General features: G+C 35.2%; 1 protein-coding gene across 4 annotated transcripts in view; it reads left to right on the top strand.

Annotated features, from left to right (window-relative positions):
• VEZT (vezatin, adherens junctions transmembrane protein) overlaps positions 1 to 16,655 on the top strand; it is a 48,809-nt gene extending 32,154 nt beyond the window's left edge. For 2 of the 4 annotated variants that reach the window (XM_039358124.1, XM_039358127.1), the window contains exons 4-12: positions 2,124 to 2,299; positions 3,526 to 3,801; positions 6,265 to 6,414; positions 7,204 to 7,351; positions 8,573 to 8,904; positions 11,781 to 11,974; positions 12,877 to 12,977; positions 14,895 to 15,099; positions 15,466 to 16,655. In XM_039358124.1, the coding sequence (XP_039214058.1) occupies positions 2,124 to 2,299; positions 3,526 to 3,801; positions 6,265 to 6,414; positions 7,204 to 7,351; positions 8,573 to 8,904; positions 11,781 to 11,974; positions 12,877 to 12,977; positions 14,895 to 15,099; positions 15,466 to 15,980 (2,097 nt within the window). In that variant the 3' untranslated portion in view covers positions 15,981 to 16,655. The remainder of the gene's footprint in view (positions 1 to 2,123; positions 2,300 to 3,525; positions 3,802 to 6,264; positions 6,415 to 7,203; positions 7,352 to 8,572; positions 8,905 to 11,780; positions 11,975 to 12,876; positions 12,978 to 14,894; positions 15,100 to 15,465) is intronic. The other 2 variants (XM_039358125.1, XM_039358126.1) reach the window with 2 other exon arrangements.
• Positions 16,656 to 21,091: the final 4,436 nt, after the last annotated feature.

Below are 21,091 nucleotides of genomic sequence, written 5' to 3' on the forward strand. Positions count from 1 at the left end.
ATTGTGCAGCAACCGGATTGACTTCTTCTCATGCATGCAGGTCAGCGAAGGGGAGGCCGCCGTAGCACCCAACTCCTGCGCCTGTCAGCTGGCGACCCCCGAACTTGCGCCTGTCAGCCGGGAGGTCTGGTGATGGCCGCCGGTCTCCTTTGTCACCCCGCCCGTCCTCGACTCCTCTGCCCATTCATATCGAGCCCGCCGGGGCTGGACAGGGAGGGAAGGAGGAAGGGACTACTCCTCCTCCTTTCCTAAGCTTCAAAGCACAATCGGCTTCCCCAAGGGTGCCACAATCCTCACGAAAGCGGGGCGGGGGAGAAGCAAAGGGGGTGAGAAAGCTTATGGCGGGCTTGAAGGAGCTCCTGTCAGCGTTGGTGACGAGAAATTCCCCACAAACCCAGGGAAAGGGTGGAGAAAAGGAGCCCCCTTTGGGAGGAAACCACCACCTTCTTCTCCTTGGCTTTCTGCTCTTCTGTTCCTTGTCAGCCAGGCTGCCAAGCCTCTGCTGGCTGGAACTTCCTTTCCTTCCCTCCTTCTTGGTCTCTTCCTCCTTCCCTCCCTCTCCCATTGTCCCTTCCTTCCTTCCTTTCTGTCGCCTCCCTCTTTGTCCCTCCTTCCCTCCCTCTTTCCCCTTGTCCCTTCCGTCCTTCCTTCCTTCCCTTTTGTCCAGGATCGGGGGGGCGAACCTCTACAGCTGATCCACGCTTTTGCAGAACAGCCAAGAAGCAGGTCAGCTGTAGCAGCTCTCCTTGGCTCCTGCCCAGCAAACTTGCTCGAGCTTTCTAGAAAACATGCCGCTTGCTAATTTAGCAGAAGTGCGAATCAGCTGTAGCCCGGCGCTGATCCTGGGGCTTCTACTAACTTAGCAAGTGGCATGTTTTCTGGCGAAGCTGAGCAAGTGAGCTGGGCAGAGCTCTTCTCTGCCTCTGGCAGCCTGTCCCCCTCCCCTTGTCCCTTCCTGGGCACGGAGGGGGAGGAGGAAGGAAAGGACGAAGAGGGAGGGAAGGAAGGGACAATGAGAGAGGGAAGGAAGGGAGGAACAATGGAAGGGAGGGAGGGAAGGAAGGAAAGGACAAAGAGTGAGGGAAGGAAGGAAGGAAGGGACTAAGGAAGGTGAAGGAAAGGAAGAAAAGAGGAAGGAAGGGACAATGGGAGAGAGGGAGGGAAGGAGGAAGAGACTAAGAAGGAAGTGAAAGGAAGGGAGGAAGGAAAGAAGGAAGGGACAATGGGAAAGAGGAGGGAAGCGGAAGAGACTAAGGGAGGTGAAGGAAAGGAAGGAAAGAAGGAAGGGACAGTGGGAAAGAGGGAGGGAAGGAGGAAGAGACTAAGAAGGAGGTGAAGGAAAGGAAGAAAAGAAGGAAGGAAGGGAGAAGGGGAGAGAAGGGAGGGAAGGAAGGCAGGCACCCACCCTAGTCCCATCCCAGAGACCCACAGATTCCGCCCCCCCCAAGGCACTCTTCAACCTAAGTGATTAGCTGGCCACGCCCCCGGCCATTGATCATGTGACCCTGGGACACTGAACATCATAAGTATGAATCAGTTGTCAAGCATCTGAATGTAAATCACATGACCCTGGGGATGCTGCAACAATCATAAGTGTGAAAAATGATCATAATTTGCTTTTTCAGTGCTGTTGTAACTTCAAACAGTCACTAAGCGAATTGTTGTAAGTCGAGGACTACCTATACTTTCCCAATTTTTTTCCTTTTTTTTTTTTTGGTCAAGTTTTTGATACCCCCCCCCCGGCCCGCTGGATGGGGGGTTGGGGGTCACCACAACATGAGGAACTGTATTAAAGGGTCGCGGCATTAGGAAGGTTGAGAACCACTGCTCTAACTAGTCAGTTGGAGACTTTAAATATTTGCTTCGGGAACACATGGGCCTCTCAATTTTCCTCAACACAGACAGCTGCATATTATTTACTTTTTCTTCTTTCCTTCCATTCTTCTGTGCAAATTTAAAGTTATAAGCACTCTAGGAGAAGATTATGAGAGATGACTAAATTAAATATATATATTGTAGCACTATGTATGTAATAAATACAGAATTAAAAATGATTTAAATTTAATGCTTTTGTGCATGAATGTGATCGGTTGATGCTGTTTTTTACTTCTCTCTGCTTTAAGGATGTTGGTTTTCGGTCAGATGCACTCTGCGCCATCCTGCAACAGGAAGTTCTGCTACAGGAGGATGTTGAACTGATTGAACTATTTGATCCTAGTATCCTGTCTGCAGGACAGCTCAAGCAGCAGGAATATGGACATCTTCCAACACTATGCTCCCTAGCAACTCCTAATATTTGGTATTGACTTGAGCCACATGCATATTATGTGAATGTATGATGTATATTGTTAGAGGAAGTGTATTTGCACACATGGCCTCCCAGCAAATAGAAATATTCTTTAGTTTGTTTTCCCTTTTTGTTTTATATCCTATCTCTTGATTTTGGTATTGGCTATGCTAATTTGCAGGAGTAAGTTTTGCTTTACCATATTTTCCCAACAGGCAAATGAGCCTACTTTAGTTTCTCTCTCTGGGGATAAGTGGCTTATCTCTTTATATGAATGGGGATCCTGATTCTGTAGACTCCTCATTTGTTAACAGAGATTCTATGGATAAAGAGAAAGAGAGCTCTCTACATATAGTCCCACTTTTCTCCTGTATATAGAACTTTCCAAGTACATTTATTTACTAGCTTTCTTTTCTGAACAATACTTTGTATATCATACATTTAAAAGTATGTATTTGATCAGCAAATGTATTTTAAATACATTTTAAATAGTCTATATCTTGTTATTGTTAACATTAATCAGTAGTGTTATTAGAAAAAGCTTTGGTTAATAAATTAAGACAATTTAAAAACAAGAAAATATGCTGGAGATGATTAATTAGTTGAGAAATCTACTGAAAAGAATACAAATCAAATCCAGAACAAACTGCATTTCCCTATATGTGAATGTTAGTAGAAATTTGCAGTTAATTTTTCAGTCTGTGCTAGTGATAGGAATAGCTAGAGGTAGTTGAATTGTACTGCAGTACTATAAGCCAAGAACATATTTCACATATGAAAATTAAAATGTAATCACTTAAATTCAACTTTTATTTCGCATGGATGTTTTCAGTTTTAATTATTAACATTGAAATACATCTACTTGCAAATAAGCCCAATTGATTTTGCTTCAATTTAAAATGAGAGTTATATTTGCACTTGAAAAATATTCTATGTGAAAATCTTAGGCTAAAATCCAACCAATTTCAAAACCGCCTTTTAAGCTGAAATATTAAAAGATTCCATTTCAAGGCTGTTAATAGCTACTCACACTTAGTCAATAGCGCTACCAATCTGACTGATGGAATGGATTGGTATTCAAGAAACACATTTTAAAAATTTTGAAAAGGAAGAGATGAAGTACTGTATATGTGTTAATTTGCTTTTAAATAAAAAATAGAATCTTGGATCATTAATTGTAACTTTGAAAATCAAGCCATACTTAGATGTGTTTTTTTTTTTTTTTTTTTTTTTTGCAGGGATATTTCATTATTATTTCTCTTCATCAGCACACTGGTGATGATTCCTTCTTTATGGAGTGGATTCCTTGGATTAATTTTGGGAGTAGTTTTCTTGGTTTACATAACTATGCGAGGTTTGGACATAACACGAATTGCAAAGTTACAAATGTCTCTTAAAAAATGTCATCTCCAACTAGAAGATGTAATGGTTAATTGCCGCGCCTTCACTAACCTTGTGCGGAAAGCATTGCGACTCATTCAAGAAACTGAAGTAATTTCCAGGGGATTTACTCTGTGAGTCTGAATTGATTTGCACCCAGTTGTTAAATCTTAAGTTAATGAATGGTGAAGAAAATTTTCCTTTCAAATTCAATCTCAGATTTTTAAAATTTATTCAGTTTTATCAGATATAACAAGTGAATTCCTGGCCCTCAAATCAAGCATACTGTATGTGTAGAAAGGTGATACATTATTGTAACAAGGACAAATTTATTATTTGCCATCTTAACTTTTGACAGAATTTCTAAACGGTATATACATTTCAGTCAAGGAGACTTGAGTTAGTGTTTGTTGGATCAAATCTAAGAGAGACAAGGATGAGTAAACTCTTTGACTACTGAAATGTGAATACCAAATGCAATACGCACATAAGATTATGTGTATGCCTTTTCCTAAAATTTATAGTAAAGCTTCTAGCTACCTATTATTGAGTTTTAATAGACTAGGCCTTCACTACAGATGTTTTCCATGTATGAATACACACTGAAATATTTTTATATTAACATACAAATATGCCATGTACAAAAAAATGTACATTTTTAAGGTTTGTTTCTCATTTCACAAATATGAACACATTGACTTTCCAGTGTAATAATAATTATTATAGATTATTTGACAAATTGAAACATCCATGAGAATATTTCTTCCCCCCCCCCACATTTTTTGGAATTCATTTTTATAACAGGTTTTTCTCAAGTATGCATTCTAATTAAATGGAAAGAATTAGCTGTAAAATTCAAGTTTAAATTGAATGGTTCAAAAAAGAATTCTAATTTTTCTACTTTTTCTTATACATTTCCATACACATTGATCACTTATTTTGAATTGCATGTAGATAATAAACTGTTGTTTGCCAATTCAAATAACTTTGTTTAAAAACTGTAGCTGCCTTCAGTTCTCTTAACCATGGATAATAAATCTGCATTGCACTTACCAAATATGCATTTTCTTTTAAATATTCAAGCTCATTATAAGGTTGCCCAAGTTCATTCTTGATAAAATAAATATACAGTTAAGAATGTTAATCCTATTGTTAACATGGTGTTTTAAAAAGTATAGCTGCAATATGAAAGAGATTCTTCTCTGTTGTCATTGAACATTATTGTGAGAATACCATAAGAAAGGGCATGTATGTTAACCTCAGTAAAATTGAAAGACAGATTGGTGCTTGAGGCATCAAGATAGAAACTAGAAGACTTGAGTTCTAGTCCTGCCTTAGGTATGTAAGCCAGCAGGATGATTTTGGGCCAATGATTTTCTCTCAGCCCACAATGTCAGATTAGGGCAACAAGCCAAGTCAGTCAGTTCCTGTTGAAACCAATGGTTCAACACTTGTTTTATCTGAAAAAAAGTGGACCTTGCATATTAAAGAAAACACTAGGAGGAAAACAATGTCATAAATTGATGGTGCATATGTTTTAATTTTAAGAATCAAACATCATAAAATTTAAGCAATAGAAGCCCTCTATTTCATTTCATATAAAAGTCTAGAAAGTAATATTGCACACAATAGTTTCAGAGAGAAACAGATTGCAAGCAATTGTTATAGAACAATGTTGTATATGCTTCTTACACTTCCATACAATATATAAACACCGCAAGGTAAATATTTCACAAGTTTATGAAATAATATTTTTTAAAATTGTTGCAATTAGTTTTAACATGGCATTCCTGATGATATGGTAGAATAAACTCACTATTTCTTGTTAGATATTTGAATTTTAAAATAATGGGACAATATTAGCTTATAATTTCACATTCCATTTAAAAAAGAGTAATATATGCCACTTCCAATAAATGGTAATAATAGGCTTAATGTGAAAGTATGTTCTTCGCATTTTGAGAATGGTCTAACAAGGAAAACATATTTATCCATACTTACCTAAAAAGTAATCCTTGAAGGTGAACAAAAAGCAGAGATATTCCAGGATGAATGATTATGATACAGAGGTATAAAAATATATACCCAAATCCAAAACATTTTGTTTTTATACATCTAGAAAGGAAATTGAATCAATTTTCATGCCTGCCCCCAAAAGCTTTTATTAATCTGAATCCCTTAGAAATTATTTTCAGATAGAAACAGAATGCCTGTTTTAAAAGTAAATCCATTTTTTGTTTAACTGTATAGTTAATTTTATTATTTTAAGCATTGCCAAATAAATTTAAAGCCATTTTGTTGTTTAGATCCAAATTAATAGGTCTTAAATTAAGAATTTCAGAGCTGTTGATTTTACAGAATAGAAAAGAAAAAAGTAGAAATCCAATCCCCAGTGCATTTTCATTTAAATTTTAACCTTTGTCAATATTTTAGTAAATGGCTTATTTGCTACATAATATTTCAATTTGTAAATTGAAACAGTACGTCGAGATATATGAAGATATATTCTATAAGTTTAGATAAATTATTGATTTATATTTATATTTTTAGCATTCTTTAGGACACCTGTACAGTTGTATCACATTTTACTTTTCAAGTTTGCTTGACAGGGTTAGTGCTGCTTGCCCATATAATAAAGGTGGACAACATCCCTATCAGCATCTGATTGGTCTTCGAAAAGCTGTGTATCGATCAGTAAGAGCCAACTTCAGAGCTTCAAGACTTGCTACTTTGTATATGCTTAAACAATATCCTTTTAAAAATAATATATTATGGAGGAGGAAATTAGCATATCACAATGACTGGCTGCTATGTAAGAAGAATTTGGTTAACTGCCACGTTTTTACTTAACAGTTCTATATTCCACCCTTTCTCTTAAAAGTTCCTTTCAATTTGATCATCTTGCTGTTTTATAATCAGTCTATTTTCACTGACAAATTATCCATACATCTTTTTCAAAAAAAAAGTTCATCTATCTTTGTCAAGTGGGCATTTTATGCCACATATAAGATTCATGGGCCTAGACCAGAGGTAGGCAACCTTGGCTCTTTTATGACTCGTGGACTTCAACTCCTCAGGAATTCTGGGAGTTGAAGGCCACGAGTCATAAAAGAGCCAAGGTTGCCTACCCCTGGCCTAGACTATGAGTCTTAGTATGCATATAATTGGACTTAGGTAACTAATAAATTTGTTCAGTTTTTGAACTAGAAATGCTGAGATCCTGATTCTCTGCTAATGGATTTTCAAGCTGAAATCCCTGAGTTTGGTGTGACTGTAACATGATTATAACTGTAATCATTCAAATGTTCAGTCGATTAAATCTGTGGAATCACTCAAATTATCTTATTTCACAATTTTTTGCCCAGTTTGTTTTTGCTCCAGCAACTTGTTTGAACTAAATCTAAATTGTTTCATCTGCAACTCTATGGTTGGCTGTTTAATTTTATAAAGTAGATAAATTATTTCTTTCCACATAATATTTGTCAATATTGCATGTGATGCAAAAGGTTCTTTAACAACCTTAACACTAAGTAAACTTACCCACTGAATTCTGAGAGTGACAGTGTCACAAATTACATATGTGTGGTGCCTTTTAAGGAGCTTGGTTTGGGATTAAATGAAGAACAAGTGTCTGAAGAAGAAGCACACAACCTCACAGATGGCTTCAGCTTGCCTGCACTAAAGGTAATCTAGTATCAGTTCACTGATCATATATCAACTATTCTGTCTTTGCTTTCAGCCTGCAGAAGCTAAACTGAATTATACTATTATTTTAAAGTTTGAAATGCATTAGATTTATATAATTTTTGTAACTTCCTTTGAATGCGTTTGCAGTTCATGCTAAGACATAGTATGGTTCGGGTCTGAATAACCCTAATCATGACTCATAGCTATAGTATGAGCAGGCATTCATGCTTGTACTTGCCATTATAATTTGGTAAGCCTAGTCTTTTGAATCAAACCATGGAATTTACATGCCAATTTACAAGAAGAACCTTTGGATGTACTTTGTATGTTCACAATTAAGTCACTATAACATAATACATTTTAGCGGATAAGTAATATTTTTGCATGATTTTATTATGAAAAGAGTATTTTAATTTTCAGTATAAATTGATAACAAAAAATAATTTTCCCCATGTACTATTGTACTAAAGAAACTCAGCATACGAAATAAATTACAGATAATTTATAATGTATGTAAGATTACCTCATTTTTTATTATGTTTGTACAACTAGTCCTTATGGTAGGACTATTCATTCAGCAACCATTCAACGTCATGACAGCATTGAACAAATGGTATTTATGACAAGTCTCTGTAATTTCAGTTGTCACCATCCCTGGGATCACATGATCACAGTCTGGGTGCTTGGCACCCACCCTGAGATTACATCACAGTGAATTGTGATTACATGATCACTATGCCTGACAATTCCATCCAGCTTCCCACAGGCAAGGTCATTAGGGAAGCCAGCAGGAAGTAAGAAGCCATGGTCATGTGAGGCTTACATACCTGTACTGTCCTTATTAAATGACAACAACCAGGACTGCCAGAATTGCTTTCACTAATTGGCATCATTTGATGTGTTTTATGAACATATCACTTAGCAACAGCAGTTCTGAACCCATTTGCTATCATAAGGCAATGACTACCTCTATATGCAGGTGTTAAATCTCTGCCCCAAAGAATTAACCTTTGGGGGGGGGGGATAGAGTAAAGTGATAAGCATAGTTCTAATGGCTAGGTCAATATTTAATTCAAGATAATTTATTTAATTTAAATTATTTAAAATATTTTTGCTCCACCTCTCCCATTCAAGATAGACTGTCATTGCTTTGCTTAAATATACTATTCATGGGAAAATAGGAAAAATAGATAATGATTGATTCCTTTTGTTTCTTAGGTTTTATTTCAGCTTTGGGTCGGTCAAAGTTCTGAATTCTTTAGGCGACTACTTCTTCTGTTATCTCCCTCTAATGCATCTCTCAGGAGCCTGATTACACCAGAAAGTTTGCCTCTTTGTATCTTTTCTGATATAATTCAAGGTCTGCCACATGCTCATGCTGCTTGTTTAGAAGAACTTAAACGGAGTTATGAATTTTACCGGTATTTTGAAACACATCATCAATCTTACTTGGAACGTCCAGTCAAAGCTAAACCAAAATCAGGATCCCTAAGCCATCTCCACACTGCTGTGCGCAGTTTGCAACTCCATCTAAAAGCCCTATTGAATGAGTAAGTTAAACATGCAAATAATTTCTCATAGTTATAATTCTAGTTTTAGTTGTACTTTTAAAAAATCACTCAATATCAATTTTACCATGATTGGTGGAGATAGTTATTACTGTTACTTCCTTATTCTTGTTATTCTAAATTAATCTAATTAATATTTTTTTCTTCTATGTGTGAAACGTGTGTAAAATGCTTGATGGATTACTACTGACAGCCAATTTCACCATAAATTGGTATTCCACTAAAGAAATACAAATGTTCTACTACTGTTTTTGTTCAACCACTTTTCTGTGGTCAGATACATCAACAGTATAGTTCATATTAACCCTTTAGAATTATTATTGCCAGCATTTTAATTCACTTGTTTAGAGGGAACTGACAATGCAACTCTCTGCCAGCCTACTTATAGGTCAGTTCACTGACTTTAATAAATCTTTTTCTGAAATAATTCTATACCATGCACTTATACAGGTATCAACAATTACTAGTGGACTACAGCCCTAGTGGACAATCACTTAAATATGAGCCAGCAGTGTGCTGCAGTTGCCAAAAAAGCCAACACAGTGCTAGGCTGCATTAACAGAGGGATAGAATCAAGATCACGTGAAGTATTAATACCACTTTACAATGCTTTGGTAAGGCCACACTTAGAATACTGCATCCAGTTTTGATCACCACGATGTAAAAAAGATGTTGAGACTCTAGAAAGAGTACAGAGAAGAGCAACAAAGATGATTAGGGGACTGGAGGCTAAAACACATAAGGAACGGTTGCTGGAATTGGGTATGTCTAGTTTGATGAAGAGAAGGATGAGGGGGGACATGATAGCAGTGTTCCAATATCTCAGGGGCTGCCATAAAGAAGAGGGAATCAAAACTGTTTTCTAAAGCACCTGAAGACAGGACAAGAAGCAACAGATGGAAACTAATCAAGGAGAGAAGCAACCTAGAACTAAGGAGAAACTTCCTGACAGATAGAACAATTAACCAGTGGAACAACTTGCTTCCAGAAGTGGTGAATGCTCCAACGCTGGAAGTTTTTAAGAAGAGATTGGACAGCCATTTGTCCGAAATGGTATAGGGTTTCCTGCCTGAGCAGGGGGTTGGACTAGATGACCTCCAAAGTCCCTTCCAACTTTATTATTATTAGTATTACTTATATGTAACATATATAATGAGAGCCTACCAGACTAGGAACCCAGAGATCATGGGTTCTAGTCCTGTCTTTTTTAGGCACAAAGCCAGTCACTCTTTCTCAGCCCTAAGAAGAAAGCATTGCTTACAAAAATGTTGCCAAGAAAACTTTATAGACTTGTCCAGGCTGTCATCATGAGACAAGACTGATTCAAAGGCATAAAAATCTGATTTGATTATATAGCTTCACTTTTTAGTTATTTTTTTTTAAATAAAAACAGACTTTATGTATGGCAGGTGTTACATTGCTGACCACTTTGTTGAACACTCTCACAATTCACATAAGACCTAACAATTTAAAGAGATATTTATTTATTATTTATTTATTTTTAAAACTTATAAGCCGCCCCACTCCCGAAGGACTCTGGGCGGCTAACAATAAAAAACACATAAAACATAACAGAACAACAGTACAAAGACAATCATCCAGGGGTATATAATGACATGAGATGAACCCCTTATGTATAAAGGAAAGCATGTATGTATATAGTTCTTCATTTTGTTAGGAATTTAAGGACTTATCTCTAGCCTTTCTAAGAAACCTAGCTCGTAATCAGTGTAAGAAACAAAACTTGCTACTTCCAATGCTTGCATTAATTTTCAGTTTTTGAGCCATTCCAAGTGCTTTTGTTATTGATTAGGTTCCATCATGTTGCCGTCAATTCTTAGCAACACTATAGATAAATTTTATTCATCACAATCTGTCCCTAGCTTTGCCTTTCATGTCTTCCAATAATGCACCCATTTGCCACTATTAGATTAGGAGAGCCCCATTATTTGTGCCTCAAGTGAAAACTTGGGGTTGATTTTTTTGACAACCCATTGTTTAGTGTTCGTGACTGTGCACAGAAGATTCTCAGGAATCTTCTCTAACAGCAAAGTTCAAAAGTGTCCATATATGTCCTATCCTGTTTCTTCAAAGTTTAACTTTCACTTTCATAGAGTGTCACAAGGAATACCATTGTTTGTACTGTTCAGATATTTGTCAGTATAGACCAGTGATGGCAAACCTTTTAGAGACCAAGTGCCTTGCCCCTGACCTGCCCCCGCCTCTCCTGCTTACAGGGCTACCCACCACCTCCATGGCCCACCACAGCAGATCGCGCAGGCAGCCCAACAGCGTTATGGCAGCCACGCCCTCTGTCCGCACCCCACAGCAGCATCTGTACACGATGGGGCACGAGGGCGGAGTCTTGTCCCCGCTGCCCAGCTGCCATGTCCTTGACTGCGCTGCTCCGCACAGGCTGCACCCAGGGCGACTCCTCCGGGGGGGCTGCTGGTGAAAAGCGGGCCATGGGGGGTGGCAGGGCTGGGGCAGTGGCATGCGTGCTCACAGAGAAGGCTCTGAGTGCCACTCCTGGCACCCGTGCCATAGGTTCCCCACCACTGGTATAGACAAATCTGAATATTTTTTCCAATGCCTTCATGGCTGCTCTACCAAATTCTAGTATATGTATTTCTTTACTGCTTGTTCCTTACTGTTCATGATTTAGTTTTTTGTATATTAACATCTTATTACCATAAAAGTTGATTTTGTGATTATCTTACATTGCAATCTCCCATGGTATTTGTATGCAAATTTATATACCTTTTTTTGTCTTAATAGGCTAATAACCTTTATTTAGTAATCAAAACTGTTAGGCATCCACTAAGTGTTGTCTGAGATTTTCTTTTTTGTTTTTACAGAATGATAATTCTAGAGGATGAACTTGAGAAGGTTATGAATTCCAAGGAAAGTCCAGAATTAATTTGGGAGGCCTACCAAATTGCAGATCAAAAATTGAAACTGATTCAGCCTCACATGCATGCTAGCAATAGTTGTTGGGAAGAAGCTATTTCTCAAGTGGAAAAAATGATTCGAAGAAATTCAGATAAAAAAGGTATGCCATTTTCATAGGTATGAAAATGCATATAACAAAAATTGAAAATTTAGGACAGAGGAATCTGTAAAGCCACGTTTTTTGGGTTAGGTCTAAAAGGAAATGTCCTCACTTCTGATGAATGTGTGTGCACATGTGCATGTGCACAACATGTATCATCTGACATTAGGATATTATTAAATGCATTCATAGTAAATTTTCTCTGCAGATAAAATTTTAAAATAGTAGTAGTCATCTACTAATAATCTAATCCTAGCTAAAATTTGTTTTGTGGCAGTTGGGTTATAATTCAACAAGAAGGCTTAATCCGAGGGAATGTATAGAGTTCTGATTCATTAATTTTAAATTCAATTGAATAGTTGTATTCCAGTCAGCTCAGATGATGAAGTTAAATTGACATCTGCTGCAGGAGCCAACTTGAATAGTATTTTACTACTTTCCAAAGCACTTTATTAATATTTCTGTATTTATAAATAAATAAGCATCTAGCATTTAACATACCTCCTGCAGTAATAGATTTGCTGTATTAAGCTGTTCTTAACTGAAAGTTATTAAGACATAATACTCACAAGTCTTAGATCATGTATACAGCCCATTATTCTCTTCACTCAAATCACAAGTCAGCCAAGAAGACCAATTTAAAAACAAACTGGAATATTAAATACAATAAAGCCTTTTGAGAAAGCTCTCCTGACTTTAGGTACAGTGTCTGAACCAAGTCTAATTAAAATATTCTAATTCTGATTACATTGAAAAACAAGAATAAAACAGGAAAAAGTATAGATCGTAATAAACAAAACTGATGATTGTGAACAGAACAGATCATAATATCTCCTTAAGAAAATCTTTCTACATTGTTATTCCAAATATTCCAATCTTGTGATATACCTTTTTACTTCCAGGTAAATCTGAACCATTTTGTGAAAACAAGCATTGCACTACGGTACCTTTAATGCAGCCAACGGTGCATATAGAAGACAAAGACCCTGTTCCTGAAGAACAGGTAATCGAAGTATAAAACTCTATAAAGGTTTTATTCACAAAATAAAATGTAGAGATTATTGTTTATGCATACAGATAGGAAAATCACTGTTAATAACTGCTACAATTTTTGCAACATTTTTTTTGTTTTTTAGGGGAGGAGGGATTAAGTGTGTTATCAATGAAGTGCATATTTGTCAGCTTGCATCCCGCCTTTCTATTCAATTCAGAAACAGTATTGTGTAACATATCAACTCCCAGAATTTCCCATCTTTTGTGTAACAAATAACTTCCTATTTGGATAGTAGTGCAGAGAAAAATATCATATTCTGTATGGAAAAGAGACAAATCTTGCTTAATGTTTTATTTTGCACTATTTATGAATATGTTCAGCAAGTATTGCTAGTTGTCTATTATGGAATTTAAAATAGATATATTGCATTTCAAATATGCAAAATTACACTCCTCAAATATGTGTTTTAGTGGTGCCACTTCATGGAGCACTTCACACGTTCACACAGTAAAGGAAAGCTAAAGTAAGATCATAAGCACAATTGCAGTTTCACTTATTGACTGCTTTGCTTAACAGCAAAGTTGCTGGTTACATTTGTGATTGCTAATTGAGGACTACCTGTATCTATTAACAGGATAGAAATTGTTATGAATTCCATCTTATACCCTGCTATGTTTGCTATATATTAGCAAAAGAAATAATTGTTCCTGCTAGTGTTTAAAAAGAATTATAATATTATAATTTAAATTATAATATTAATGCCAGTTAAACTTAGTACTTGGCTGTTTATTCCCAGGATTGAAGGTAAAAATTAAGACTGAGCATTTTTTAAAAATTTTGAATGTCAATTATTATAGTAATAGGAACATAATTTATATAAAAAATGAAAATAGTGAACAATTTTTGAGTAGATTGTTTTCTGATTTCAGTCACTGGAAATTCTGTAGTCTGCATCTGTATATCTGCAATATAGAAAGGTGGTCACAGATAACTGAACTGAATTTAGTTTGCCTTAACTATCATCTTGCTTGGGTTGAGTAATACACCAGTTTTGGGTAAGGTATTATTAGAATACAGATGATTCTCTGGTATATATTTCACCCTGGGTTAAATAGGGTTTATGGAAGCTTGAATGAATGAATGAGGAGAATCAGGTTCAGACTTGGACTCAACCCAAATCAGACAGAGTGACTCTTAATTCAGAAGCCTCTTAATTCCAGATAAGGTAATATCAATTTTGACTCTCAGTGAGGTTGTGCTTCCCTGGAGAGATAGCTCAATAACTTGGAGATTCTTCTAGACTCAGATCCTTCTAGAGGAGCAGATAGAAGCTATGACAATAAGGGGCCTTGCCCAACTTCAATTGGTACACTAATTGCAGCCTTACAGGGAACAGGATGCACTGAGGATAGACTTTCACGCCCTTATCATCTTGCAACTGGATAGTGGTAATTTGCTCTACCTGAAGTGTTCTTAAAGACTGTCTGGAAACTACAGCTGGTTCAAAAATACAATGGCTTACTGGGCATTCTTAGAAATTCCATTTATTCCTGATGTATTTCTGAGTGAAATTTAAAGTGCTGATTATTTCCTATAAACCCTACATAGTTATTTAAGTCCCTTGGCTTTTCTAGAAGGTCTTTGAAGATTGTTCACAGTGGAGCCACTGATGCCAGAATAATACATATTAGATATTTGCTTATATTTCTTTCATCACCTAAATGGTGTACATTGCCTACACTCCTTGTGGATTAAGATGATAAATAAATTCTAGAAATAAGTATTTCAGAAAATTTCTTTGGAATTTTAACTCCATTTGAAATCTGCTTCTTTAAAATATAAATTAATAGATGATTAAGAATGTTAATAATTTGCAGGATATGGTAATATCTAACTCAAACCAAGTATTTGTTCACTTCTCTTCAGGAACTTGAAGCATATGTTGATGATACAGATATGGACGAGTGTAAGAGAGATGATTTTTATTACTTTTCTCTGGAAGACAGACAGAGACAAAAACGTGAAAGGGAAGAATCTAAGAGAGTGTTGCAGGAATTGAAATCTGTGTTGGGATTTAAAGCTTCAGAGGCAGAAAGACAAAAGTGGAAACAACTGCTATTTAGTGATCAAGGTGGATGATAATGATAATTTCAATATGTAACTATCTTTAATATAGATCATGATAAATCATGATGTATTTGCAGTCTTCATTTATATAGCAAATTATTCCAATTTTTCCAACTTACCTGAATTTGTATTTTATAAATTAATTTCTGTTCACCAGATTTCTGAGTGATGTAATCTGATTATATACAAGAAATCTATATACAATTTATCATGTTGTGTTCTATTATTTCTTAAGAGGAAATATAATTTACAGCATTTATAGTCTTACATCATCTGTGTAAAATACAAATTTTATTCTTTTAAAAAAATTAAAGCAAAACTTTGTGTATTTGTTACTTAGAGTATTCATTTTATTTTTCTCTTTACTAAGCTGCAGTGAACACTTCTACTTCAGAGAACTGTGTACCAAATTCGGAATTACTTAAAAATTCAGACAGAGACAAGCAGGATTGTAGCAAAAATGAAAATCTAGAAGAAACCATTTCTGATGACAAAATGAATGTTCCCAAAAATGAAAAAGGAAAGGTGGAATATTTATTTGATGGCCTTGGAGTGAATGAACATGATGTTGCCATTGCTGCCTCACCAGAAGTTGAAAAAAGAACATGTTCCCAGTGCAACGGAGAAGGTGAGGAATCTAAACAAAGTGCTGTGGGTAGAGTAAGTATGATAGAACCATTCGAAAATAAACAGTCTTCCATCAAACAAAGATTGGCTGAACTTCATATATCCACAGATTTTAATTTCACATCAGGTTTAGCAGCACAGGTTGCTGCCAAATCCCTCACATTTAGAACCATGAAAGAACAGATGTTTGAAGAAGACGAGGAAGCAATGGAAATTCAGGAGAATGAGGACAATTTTGAAAAAACAGAAAATACATGACTGAAAAAGACATATTGTAAAGCTCACTTTAAATTTGCTTTGCTGACTTGAAAGCAAGATAAGAGGCACAAGAAAATCAGAATTTAGCAATGGATGACAAGGGGTATGTTATCTATTGTTAAAGTCATATTATATAATTGGCCTTTACTTGTCTTTTGAAATGTATACAAATGCAAATACAAGCCAGACTCAAGATGTACAGTATAATTCTTACTGCTGCCGGAGGTGACTAAGTGTTTTTATTAATATTTTATTTATTTATATTATGAGGGTTTTTTCCTAATAGGAAATTATTTGTTGTTTCTTTAATAGCAACATTGATTTAAATAAAAATACTTGAAATCATTATTTAACAATTTCTTGTGGTTCTCATACCAGCTTTATTTCTTTTATTGATTCTGCTTTATATCACTAGGTTTTGTTGATCCATTATGTCATCATGGTTCTATACTAAGATGTATCCTATTGAAATTAAAAAAAATCACATTCATTATTGATGTATGATAGCAAGGGATTAAATCATTTGCCTATGTTAACTTCTGACTGGAGAAAATAATTTGAATTTATCATGTATTTGCAACATTTCTTTGTACTAAATTTTCAACCTATTCCTTATGATAGCTATTCACTTCCCTATTTGTACATGAGAAAAATTAAACGAATTTTGAAACAGTCTTCCTCTTTGCTCTTTCTCTTAATTTCTTTGATGAATAAAAGCAGTTTTGTTTCTTCTACAAACATACTTTTACTTGATTGTAATAGTTTACATATTTGATTTGTATCAGATACTCTCTATTCAGGTAACTCAATTTCTTTTCTTTTTAGTCTGAATATTTCATAAGATTAGTAATTATTTAACACTATTGTCGTTAAACAACATTAGACTATTTTGCTAAAATAAGGTTAGAGCATAATAATACATGCTTTATGAATTAGATTGCACATCCTAAAAAGCAAGTAAGGTTAGATTAGGCTTGTATCAATACTGAGTAGTCAGCAACTGTCAAATATTCACTTTTATTAAAGTAGTAAATCAATGGGTTTATGATAAATTGTGCTTACTTCTCATTTTTGCATAGTAAAATTAGACAAGACTAATTCCTATATTAAACTTGGTAAACTGCTGTGTATATTGTGTACTACCTTTATATTTTTCAAAACTCTCTTGAGTGTTTAAAAATCAGGAGAACTTGTGCTTTGTTTTTGTTTCCTACCTGCTTTTGATAAAATGAATTGATAACTCATAATTGATACCAGTTTATAATTAGAAATGGCAACATATCAGTATTTTCTTTGGTCTTTAGCTTAAAGTAGTTATGTTACGATATGAGGCTAGGAGGTATACCAATATTAAATCCTAAACAGCATTAGGACAAAAAAGAAATATATTTGATATTTTAACAAAAAGTTGAAGATAAAAATATACCATATGTGTAACAATATAGTAAATAATTTGATACATTTGCACAAATTTAAATACAAGCACTTTGACTTTATTTTTTACAAACATTACAGATATTTCCCATATTTTATTTTGTACCTGATCACCAAAATATCTAAAGCTAAAATGCTGAACATGTTTTTCAGGGAGTAACTGAAGTTTTGGATTGTGATATAAGTCCATTTTTCTACATTAGAACAACAGAAGAAATTAAAATTTGAAAGCTTTAATATGTGAATGCTCCATGGATACAAAAGTTTCACCAGGGCTGAAGTTCATTAGTGACAAAGAGGGATGGCTAGAGAGTATTTGATCCATTTTTCTACCTCACAAATAGACATACATAGCTAAGAATCAGTATATATTGCTACTTTTAACAGTATGACAAAATTAGTTACCCTGAGCCCATTTTATAGGTAATCCCCCAGATACGAATTTATTCAGAAAGGGTATTTACATTAGAAATTCAAAATTATGACCAAAAAGAGGCCTCTGTAGCCATTGACTTGAATTCAATCTCTGCTACAAGCAGTGGCCATTTTAACTCTGTGAGTTGCCTGTGCTGTTCAGGTTACGAATGCAATTTCCGGAAGCTGGAAAGGTGTTGGGTTTTTTTTTGTCCCTGATCACATGGCCAAAAAAGAGCCGGTGATTTTTGCAACCTGCGCCAAGGGACTGGAGTGCTAGAATTGCTTGTGTAAGTATTTAAAAAAAAATTTTTTGTTACTCTATAGCAGGGGTGTCAAACTGCCGGCCGGATGCATCATGCCAAAACCGTGCCCACCCCATTGCCAGCAATGGGGAAAAAGTCGCAATAGTCGTGACACGTCATGTGACGTTGCGAGTTTGACACCTCTGCTCTATAGCACTTTGGAAACCTCTTCTTTTTAAGTACTGTACTTTGCAAACTATTGTTTGCTTGTAGAAATACTAACCAGCATCTACACAAAGCGTTCTATAATGTTGTGTTTCCTTGCTTTTATTTTGGAGATTAGCATATGTTACTGTAGTTTGTATGTTTTAAATTTAAATTACCTCCAGAAGTTGTGGGTGCCCCATTACTGAAAGTTTTTAAAAAGACTGGATGGGCATTTATCAGGAATACTCTCTTGTGAGAGCAGTGGGTTAGACTAGATGACCTCAAGGGCCCTTCCATTTCTGTTACTGTTGCAAACCAACAGTTCTGTAAACCCCTCCCCCATCTCCCTCTGGGTGCCTAGCTGGAGACTCTTAAACTAATTAATGGCAGTTGCAGTCGGAGAGTTCTGGGCAGCTGTCTGAAGAAGTTTGAGCTGACTAGCAGCGTGGGTTTTTTCCAAAAGCAGTTGCAAACAGAGAGCTCTGTAGTCTGCTTGGAGGTCATTTAGTTCCTGAGTGGAAGGCTGCACCTGAAACAGGTGATGGGTGGCCGGCAGCACCGAGGAAAGCCTCTCAGTTCAGGCAGCAGTCAGTTAAAAAATCGGAGGAAATAGTAAGTCAGATCTTAATTCATTTAATGATCAATTTGATTCAATTAATGAATTTGATTTTAAAAATTTGTAAAATTGAATCTGATTCATTTGACTTTTTTTTTTTTTTTTTTACTTTTGAGCCTAATGGCCAGGCTCCATTAAGTTCGTACCTCGTGGACTACCTGTATATACAGTATATACAAATTCATCCTAGTAAATAAAGCAGAAATTTAACATTAATTTACTAACTCAGAACATGTTCTTTGAAAAGTCTGCTTCAACCATGTGAATTTAATATTTCAAAATCATGGATATTTTCCTTAAATAGTTCACAGTAGAAGTTCTAGCCAAATGCTTTAATATAACATTCAGTTTATAGCACAAGTATAAAGTATGCTGTGATTCAAAATTTCTGATGTTTATGCCTTATGGAAATGCACTGTAGATTATATATATTGTACTAGCTATCCTTTTTCCTATCTTTCTGGATGCTCTAATTGACTATATTTGTCCCAGTAGCAATATTTATCACTTTCTGTCTATCATACAACAGTTCAGTAGTAGCCAGTCCAGAATTCAAGATGATAATAATGTATTACCTCAGGTATTTCCTTCCAAAAATTGCCTCCTGTTCTTCACTGGGTAAGATAATAAGAATCATTTTGTGAAGTGAAAAGGGGAAATTGTTGCTAAGTAATATTATATATCTTTAAAACTAACAGCTACCGGTCTGTTTTTGTTTTAGATATGAGTTCATATGGGCAACTGGGCCTTATGGTCTCAAGAGATAGTGGTTGAATACAAGTCAAAGTGTTGAATTGTCAAAAATAAGAGATCCTATTTAATATATAATAAAAAGGTGGATAGGGTCTTTAAGTCTCATATTTTAAGAATTTCTTTATTGCGAGTTTGGAAGAAATATTACAGAATAGATTCCAGAATCCCATTGTGGGCAATCCCAGGGCATACGATAGCAGGAATAAGAAAAGGAGTGAAGATGGATAGCATTTCTTATAAACAATTACTTAATTGGGATGGGAAAAATTGGCAATTAAAATCTATGGATGAATTATTACAAGAAAATATTTATTATTCTTGGTTTCAGTATAGACAATTATTAGAAAGGTGGAGGATAGACCAAAAAGTGGGTTTGATTAGCGAGGATGTGATTTTGTTGAAACAAATTAAAGATCAAAGTCGAACTCATATAAAAAGAATTTATGGTGTTTTAGTGGAATTAGATTCAGAAACAGAATTAGTTAAAGATTGTATGGTTAAATGGGCTCAAAATTTTGAAGAGCCGATCTTATTAGATACATGGGAGATAATTTGGGTGAGAAATGTTAAATTTACACAAGCTCAAAATTTACGAGAAAATTTTTACAAAATGTTTTCAAGGTGACACCTTGATCCACAGAAGATGTCTCGTATGTATCCAAATCTGCAGCCTAAATGTTGGAGATGTGGTTGTTTGGATGCAACATATTATAATATTTGGTGGTCATGTAAAAACATAAAGGCTTTTTGAATTAAGATTTGGTGGAATATTCAAAAAAATTTTAATAGAAGGATAAAATTTACACCACAACTGTTTTTGTTAGGTATTATCGTTGATTGTGATGATAAAGAAATTATTTTAATGTTGAATTTAATTACAGCGGCAAGGCTGCTGATAGGGCAATACTGGAAGAAGGAGTTTTTGCCTACTTTAGAGGAATGGTTTCTTAAAGTTTCTTATTTATCTGAAATGGCAAAAATTTCGGCTTATTTGAAAGATCAATCTCAAGAGAAATATTTTTTGGTGTGGAAAAGACGGGTGAATTTTATACAGCACAAATATGAGATTAAAAAGTATTATCTAGCTTTTGAATAATTTATGCTTAAGGTACGATTAGAACTATTGTTTTGTTTTGTTTTTATATATTGGAGTTAAAGTATTTAAAATTTTGTTGTTTTTTTGAATGTATTTATAATTGTTTGATGTTTATTTAAGTTGTATTTATTAACCCTGTATTCAGCTCTGGGAAGAAGGGGAGAGGATGATGGGTGGGAGGGGGGGTGGGAGAGGGGGATTATTTTATTGTAAAACTGCAAAAATTTTCAATTAAAAAAAAATAAGAGATCCTTTATTTTAGGGGCCTAACAATAATTGGATAGCCATGAATAAAACTTGTTTTACTGATAATCTCTTAATGCAGCTCCAGTCCCTTATGAGATGA

The sequence above is a fragment of the Crotalus tigris genome, unplaced genomic scaffold, assembly GCF_016545835.1.
Source record: "Crotalus tigris isolate CLP2741 ecotype Arizona unplaced genomic scaffold, ASM1654583v1 scf7180000019004.2909048, whole genome shotgun sequence".
Classification (NCBI taxonomy): Eukaryota; Metazoa; Chordata; class Lepidosauria; order Squamata; family Viperidae; genus Crotalus; species Crotalus tigris.